Here is an 8,420-nt window from a genome sequence, read left to right on the forward strand (position 1 = left end):
CACACACACACACACACACACGTGCATGCACGTACATTCACAAACAAAACTTATTTTGAAAAAGAACAGAGGACCTTAGAGTTCAAATACTTTTATTTGAATATCAAATCTTGCTTTGATACGTATTTTTACATGCATTTGCTCCACACTGACTGGTCACACCTCCACACCAGAGACGGACGGAACACGGCGGGGTGATGAAGCGTGGCGATCGGGAGTTCCGGAACACGAGTGGCTGCTTAAGGCGGAATCATTATCACACGAAACAGAGCGACTACAACGGGACAGTTACTCAGACCTGACGGGACAGTTACTCAGACCTGACGGGACCGTTACTCAGACCTGACGGGACCGTTACTCAGACCTGACGGGACAGTTACTCAGACCTGACGGGACAGTTACTCAGACCTGACGGGACAGTTACTCAGACCTGACGGGACAGTTACTCAGACCTGACGGGACAGTTACTCAGACCTGACGGGACCGTTACTCAGACCTGACGGGACAGTTACTCAGACCTGACGGGACAGTTACTCAGACCTGACGGGACCGTTAAGGCACTACCACTGCAACTGTCTGGCAGGCCGACGCCCAGCGAAGGCAACGCAGTCAGCCCTCAGCAACACACCAATCACCTCTCTCAGCCTCTGAGCCAATAGAAGCAGGGAGGGCTGCGAATGTCGATGACCTCAGAACAAAAATGATGTTTCTGCAGCATGCTCATAAAAACTGTGCGTGCAATTAAATCAGTGTGACATCACGGGTAAGGTAGTCATGGTGACGGTAAGTGGCAGGATTGTGGGTCCAGCCAATCACAGGCAGGGTGGCTGGATTATTGGTGCTTGCTGACCGTATTCCCCCAGCCTGGTCAGCCAGTCACTTTCACTCTCCTTCACCGTTTTATAGTGTAATTCAAGACTAAAAAGATAAAAGTGTGAACGTTAAAATTACCCCCCCCCCCCTTGTGCGCTGCATCTGCCCCTGTGGGCGTTACCTGCCCCCCCCCTCCCCAAACTCATTCCCCCTCTGGAGAGCTTGGTTAGGCGAGCTACATGTGCTCGGGGTGGTTCTGTAAACAGCTGATGAACTCGCCGACAGGGTGTCCCTGGTAGCAGATCTGGTACACCGCGTTGAACAAGGGGAACCTGGGAAGGCGGGAGAGAGGGAGGAGCCAAGGAGGAGCAAAGTTAGGGGCGGTCTGGCCGATTTAAAGGAACCCATCTGTACGGGCTGTTCTGCTACAGACAGCACTTGTGATATGATTATGATTGTAATGCTCGATTAGTGAGGTTGCAATACATTGATTATGATTATCATATTCAGTTTTTAGGTTGTGGTATTGTGACTGTGATACTCAGTGAGGATGTGATATTGTGACTGTGATACTCAGTGAGGGTGTGGTATTATGATACTTAGTGAGGATGTGATAGTGATACTCAGTGAGGATGTGATATTGAGATAGTGATACTCAGTGAGGATGTGATAAAGACACTCACTTGTGCACCATGTTCTTCAGGGTGAGGATGTGATGCACTTCGGCTGCTGTTGCCGGACCCTGGAGCTTCTGCCCGTTCAGCATTTCCTTCTCCAGCTCCTCAATGGACTGGGGGAGAGAGACCCCAAAACAGGGTCACCTCACACTACGTTTCCATACCAACCGGAACCCCTCCCACAGTGTTTCCATACCGACCGGAACCCCTCCCACTGTGTTTCCATACCAACTGGAACCCCTCCCACTGCGATTCCATACAGTTTTAGTCTGCTGTTTTAGTTTTAGTGATGGGCAGTGTGCGAAAAATATCCTCCAACCTATTTTCCAACCTTACTGATGAAGTGTTGCAAGACATCTCGCCCTTGCTCACGCGTTATTGCTGAAGGAAAACGTCAGCTGAGCTGTGCCTTGTTTTTAAAGCAAAAACGCGCTTTATTTATGGGACCAAAATGGTCATTCACTTCCTGAAAAATTTGCTCCCGAATATACTCAGCAAAACCCTGATAATAAGTATATCATCCTGGGATTTTACGCACACTACACTGAGAGAAAATTTACTTAACAGCTTTCTCATCCAGTGTACTCAGCTACTATACTCCATAGTAGACAAATGTGCTGATTCAGACACCGCCCTGGTGTGGCTCATACTGTTATCCACTAGGAGGAGCACTTCCCTCAGCTGTCAATTGCAATTTTTAGAAAGTAAACACTTCAAAAAGTCTATCAGCCATAGTAGCCTTGAGGGGCCATGGTCAGACAGGTCAGCTGTTGCATCACTTCCTGTACAAGGCTGGGGGTGCAAGGATTTACAGCCGCCACAACAGAAAAAACTGTCAATTCACGCCCCACAAATCCAGTTTATCAGCCCCCTCCCCAGGAAAACCCCCCAAACAAGAGCGCAGTATTTCCGTAACGGCACTCTCCCTGCTGCTGGGATTATCCACTCTGAGAGATCAGACTAGCGCTCTGCTCCCAACTCTGTCACTTCAGCTCAGTCTATGAGAATATTAGCCTGACCCGCACCACGTCACCCCGTCCCGCCCCCTCACCTTCCCGCCCTGCCCCACCCCCTCACCTCCCCCCCCCCGCCCCCTCACCTTCCCGTCCCGCCCCTCCCTGCCCCCTCACCTTCCCCGCCCTCACCTCCGCCCGCCCCTCACCTTCCCGTCCCGCCCCTCCCTGCCCCCTCACCTTCCCGCCTCCCTTCCCCCCCCCCCTCACCTTCCCGTCCCCGCCCCCCTCCCCCCCCCTCACCTTCCCCCGCCCTCACCTTCCCGTCCCCCCTCCCCCCCCCTCACTCCCCGCCCCCTCACCTTCCCGTCCCGCCCCCCCCCCCTCACCTCCCCGCCCTCACTCCCCCCGCCCCGCCCCCACCTTCCCCGCCCTCGCCCCCTCCCCCGCCTCCCCCTCACCTTCCCGGTCTTGGCGAAGGCCTCGGCGACGCGGCGGTTGCGTCCGCCGTAGCAGGTGGTGATGAGGTCGGCGACGCCGCAGCTCTCCAGGAAGGTGGCGGAGGAGACGGGGCCGGCCGTGCAGAAGATCCGGGCGAAGGCGATCATCTCCATCAGGCCCAGCCGGATCACCGCTGCCTTGGTGTTGTCCCCGAACCCCAGGCCGTCGCAGAACCCCGCGCCCACGGCAACCACGTTCTGACGGTCAGTGCAGCGCGCGTTAGCAACACGGCAAAATGAGTTACTAAATGAGTTCAACGTGAGAGACCAGCGCCACCTGTGGCCGGAGGACCTTACCTTCAGCGCTCCACAGATCTCCACAACGTCAGACTCCTCCACCACCGTGATCCGGAAGTTTCTGGTCTGCATCAGTTCCTTCAACAGAGCTCCATGATCCTTGTTCTTACAGCCTACAGAGGGAGGGAGGGAGGGAGGGAGGGGGAGAGAGAGCAAGAGAGAGGGAGAGAAAGAAAGTGTGGGAGTTAAGACAGTAAGAGATTGAAAGGGAGGGAAAGAGAGAGAGAAATGGAAACACCACTGACTGCATTATTTCAGCCTCCTGTCCTCACCGATGGTGCGCACACCCTGCCCTGCCCCCCCTCCCCCCACTGATGGTGAGCACACCCTGCCCCTGCCCCCTGCCCTGCCCCCCCTCCCCCCACCGATGGTGAGCACACCCTGCCCCTGCCCCCTGCCCCCTGCCCCCCTCCCCCTCACCGATGGTGGTCTCGCAGAACTTCTCCTCCGCCACCTCGTTAGCGATGTTGGCTCCCATCAGAACGCTGATGGTGATGCCCAGCTTCTCCTGGATGACGTCAGAGATCAGCTTCAGGCCGTCCGGCCCCTCATCCACGCCCTGCCACGCCCACACACACACACACAGGTCAGAGGTCAGAGGTTAGCAGACATCAGAGGTGGAGAGTCCAGGGGTCACAAAGTAAAAGTCCTGCCATGTGTTTCTTCACCCATGAACTCATCCAGCTGACTTCACTAATTAGTTTTATGTTCTGGTTAAATAATTATGCTAATCAGCAAATCCAGGTGGCAGGAACAAAATACTAGGGAGGACTTTAAATTTCTGAACCTGGATTTTCCACCTCTAACAGACATGCCCTGCCAAAAACAATTAAACAAATTAAAATACCACTCCCACATTTAGTGAGACCCCAGAGGTCCCGTGTCAGGGGAAGGGGTGCGGCCACACCCACCTTGATGAGGGACAGTCCTAAAGCGTCTTTTCGGATCTTGTCCTTGATGGTGTCGCACACTTTTCCGATGAACTGATGCGGGATCACAAAGACCAGGACTTCTGCTCCACTGACAGCTTCAACCAGGTCAGGAACAGCAATCTGCCGAAAGTGTGCGTGTATGTGTGAGAGTGTGTGTGTATGTGTGTTTGTGTGTGTGTGAGTGTGTGTGTGTGTGTGTGAGTGAGTGAGTGAGTGTGTGTGTGTGTGTGTGCGTGCGTGTATGTGCGTGTGAGTGTGTGAGTGTGTGTGTGCGTGTGTGTGTATGTGTGTGAGAACGTGTGTGTGTGTGTGCGCATGTATGTGAGAGTGTGTCTGTGTGTGTGTGTGTGAGAGTGTGTGTGAGAGTGTGTGTGTGTGTGTGTGTGTGAGTGGGGGGGACAGGGAGAGAGAGAGAGAGAGGGAGGGAGGGGGTGGAGAGAGAGAGGGAGGGAGGGGGTGGAGAGAGAGAGGGAGGGAGGGGGTGGAGAGAGAGAGGTGAAGGTCTTGTATACAGCAGCCTCTCTCCTGTGGAGCAGACACAATCCAGAGCCAATAAGGGCTCCATTTCTTCAGAGTGAGGAGCACCGAAACCTGCCCAGGGTTAATAACCTAACCTAACCTAACCCTAACCCAATGTAAACATAATGACGAGAACAGGCCATTCAGCCCAACAATGCTCGCCATCTTCCTAAAAACACTGCACCAAGTGCTCTAGATCACCAACAGGCTATAATATCTAACACTGTATCAAGCCCCAGAGTGTCTGTCTCGACTGCATGAATACAATCAGCTGCTTTCATTCCACAGCCATTTAGCCACTTTAGTTTCAATAAGAATAACCTTGCCAGAAGTCATAAATCATTGGTCAAGTATGGGATACCATTTGAAAGTCAGACTTAATTTCTTGTTAATTGATTTGGTGTCCATGCCTAAGTGTGTATACACTGTGGGAGGTATGTTGAGGTCCTCTGTATGAGTCTTACTGGAGAGCAATGCTATCATTTATAAACTGTTATATCTCCTGTTGAGGTTTTAGTGTGCATGAAAACGTGCTGTTTAAAGGGTGTTGAGACAATGGTGTGCGTGTTTCACTTTATTAAAATATCTTAAGACAGGTTAGCTAGAAAAAGTGTGGTGTAAGAAAAAATGCGAGTTATTTAAACAGCTTCTAAAAGACATTGTGCTTTTTGTACCGAATTTAACATGTCTGTTAAGCCACAAGATAAATATGCACATTCTTTCCAAATTTATAGGCAAGAAAAATATTTCTTAAGAGAGTCAAATTTTGACAAAGCAAATTTCTTAACGGTAGAGATGGATGTCTGGATCTCTCACTTCTGATTGGCAGCCCACTAAATGAACCGTCCACTGATTGGTTGAAAGGCCTTGCTGCTTATGTGAGCAACACTGTCTCCAAAAACCAATACCACATTCCCCTGTTGTGCAGGCAGTGCATTAACTGATCATAAAAAAATAACTACAAGTTAATCTGCTTAGGTCATGTGACTGGACGGTGGAGTTTGTCCTTTCATAGATCAGTGAGCCACAAACCAACTTTATCAACAAAACACACAAGGACTGAAAATTCCCTGTGAACTCTAGCCCACTTAACACTCCCAATGAACCTCGGCTGAGTTTTAGACTTCACCCAGATTAATCACAAGCGAACCTCTAGTCATGACTCCCAGTTACCACGGTAACCCCTCCCCGAGCACTCCTTACCACGTTGTGTGGAAGCTTGTGGCCAGGCAGATACTTGACGTTTTCGTGTTGGGTGTTGATGATCTCGGTGAGCTTGCGGCCGTCCACCATCTCCTCGAACACCCACATGTTCACCCTGCTGTCGAACTTGGCGTTCTGCGCGGCGTTGGCGCCCACGATCTTGGCGATGGCGGAACCCCTGGAGGAGTGCGGTAAACCGCGTCAAGGTTTAGCGAGTTCAGCGCGATGTTCCCGCTGTCACTGCACTCCCACACAGCGTCACTTACGCTCTGATAGACGCACTGCACCGTTTAAAAGCTTTCTATTCTCCACACCATTAGACACACACACATACTAATTTTGTATTGTGCGGACCCATTCAAGAGGATTAGGGCTTGCAAACCCACCCACAAGTTTGTTTTTATAAAGAACACTTTCCAACTCATCTTTCTTTGGATTCTGTGCGGTCAGCCCTGACGTCCCCTCTTTAAAAGACTTGTGCAGAGCGTTCCTCAAATGGGCGGAAGGGCGAGTTTGTGCAAGGACCGATGACCAAGATCAGACCCTACACTTTCACCTTTGAAGTATTTACAACATTGTTCAGGCGCATTCCGCAAACAATCCGCGAGGGACCAGTCTGTTCCTAACAAGGTTGTGCAACAGATAGACGAAAACGTTAGCCGATAACTTTTTTGTTAATGTAGCTCAATGGTAAGACAGCGAGGATCATAACCTTTCATTAAGGCTAATGAAATAGGCACGTAAATCTGATAGGACGACGTGCATGGCCGCTACTGGTCCATTGCCACCAATGCACCGGTCTCCAAACAGTTTCACCCGTAGGCTGAAATGAGTAACTCTGTTAATACCACCGTTTTCGGGGGGGTGGTGTTCACGTTTCTGTCTTCAAAGTAATTAAACCGATGCTGTCAGTTCGCTACACAATAACACCCCATCCATGTTTGAAGTTTTTTCTGCGACCAAATGGTTTACCTTAAATGACATTCGTTCTTTAAATAGTGGCAGTCTTAGTCTTACATGTCCCTCCCACTCCCAGAAAAACATAAACAATAGAAAATCTTATTCCAGCAATAAACCAACATTTGAATATATATCTTCCCCCATTTACTTGTATACTTTCAAGCATAACTTGTATTCAGAAACACACGCATATATATATATATATATATATATATATATATATGCATTTAAATCTGAGATCAGGATCATCAATATTCTGAAAAAAAAACAAATTTTACAATTATTCTGCTCATGCTTGAATCTTTCCCAAGAACACAAGGAATTCGAGACAACCGGCAAGCTAGCTAGGAAGGTTTGCCAATGACTACACACATTAACTAGTCATGTAGTTAACAGTAACAATAACTTTACCGCAGGCGAGGCCCTTAAATTGCTTTTTAAAAAACCCTTAATTATCCAATTGGATAAATAAAAACACATTTTTTCAACACCTGTTGTCACAGAAGACAACTTGAACCCGTGAACTGGTATGGTGGACAGCAATGAAGCAGAGCTAAACACATCGACTGCTATTATAAAAAATATTTTTTTTAACCCGTGGCAATATTTCTGGCAATCTGGCGATATTTAAAATGTTAAACGGACAAGTGTCAACATGAGTGAATTGTATTTTTTCAAATACAGCGTTCTGTTTTCGACCAAAATAATCTAATGTTGACGGAATCGTACGCGCACAAGCGAGCTATACTACAGCTAGCACGCCACAGCTAGCCACATACACAGCAGCCGAACACGAACGCGCAATGAAGAGACTTTTTCTTCGCGCAGGCACAGGCGCAATCAGAGCAATCTGCGTCGATCACTTACTCACCAATTTCCGGAGCCAATAATACAGATTTTCTTTTGAGCATCCATACTGCGAGCGTGCTTCCACACCGCAGTAATATCTCTTCACATAAACCTCACTATCAAACGCCTACCCGTGCTGCTGCAGAGACGCCGTGCAATGCTTCACCGTCCTCCTGGGCCACGCCCACAATATTCATTGGTTCTCGTTTGAGAAAGCCTACACCCACTCGCACAGGCTTACTCTCATTGGTCAGTTACAGCACGAACACTAACCGCCCGCCCAGTCTCTTGTCCAGTTCAACATGTCCGTGGACTGACGCCAATTCCGCACGAGCAGGAGCAGAACCTTTCGGCGCTGTAGATCATGTTTATTTTCAGTACCGTTCCTTTATAGACCGAAAGCCCCGTTTGAGAAACGATCAGGAGCATACATTTACGCGAGTTTGTGCTCTTTACGGATGAATGACTATTATTGGAGGAAACCACTAATTCAGTCAACACACAGGCTTCATAACAACCAACCAACATAGAGTAGTTTTGATTAAGATCGGCAGATTGGTAGGTAAATGACTTCAAAAAGCCCAATTTCAGTGAGTAAACATCTTGCACTGTTCTTATCCAGAGACCTGCAGTATAACAGAATAAAAAGCAAGATTAAGCACAATCCAAGCAGCTGCATGAAACTACTTGTAAAGAAACCACTGTCCATTCAATACA

At 49.3% G+C, this 8,420-nt stretch overlaps 1 protein-coding gene across 1 annotated transcript; it reads right to left on the bottom strand.

Moving 5' to 3' along the window:
• Positions 1-75: 75 nt before the first annotated feature.
• Positions 76-7,886, bottom strand: gpd1a (glycerol-3-phosphate dehydrogenase 1a). Its single transcript, XM_064300392.1, has 8 exons — positions 7,726-7,886; positions 5,895-6,072; positions 4,152-4,292; positions 3,661-3,799; positions 3,241-3,353; positions 2,905-3,141; positions 1,497-1,603; positions 76-1,145 (listed from the first exon to the last, which is right to left on the bottom strand). Exons 1-8 carry the CDS (start codon positions 7,767-7,769, stop codon positions 1,049-1,051), a joined length of 1,056 nt encoding a protein of 351 aa, XP_064156462.1. The 5' UTR covers positions 7,770-7,886; the 3' UTR covers positions 76-1,048.
• Between the last annotated feature and the right edge of the window lie 534 nt (positions 7,887-8,420).

The sequence above is a fragment of the Anguilla rostrata genome, chromosome 11 (assembly GCF_018555375.3).
Source record: "Anguilla rostrata isolate EN2019 chromosome 11, ASM1855537v3, whole genome shotgun sequence".
Lineage (NCBI taxonomy): Eukaryota > Metazoa > Chordata > Actinopteri > Anguilliformes > Anguillidae > Anguilla > Anguilla rostrata.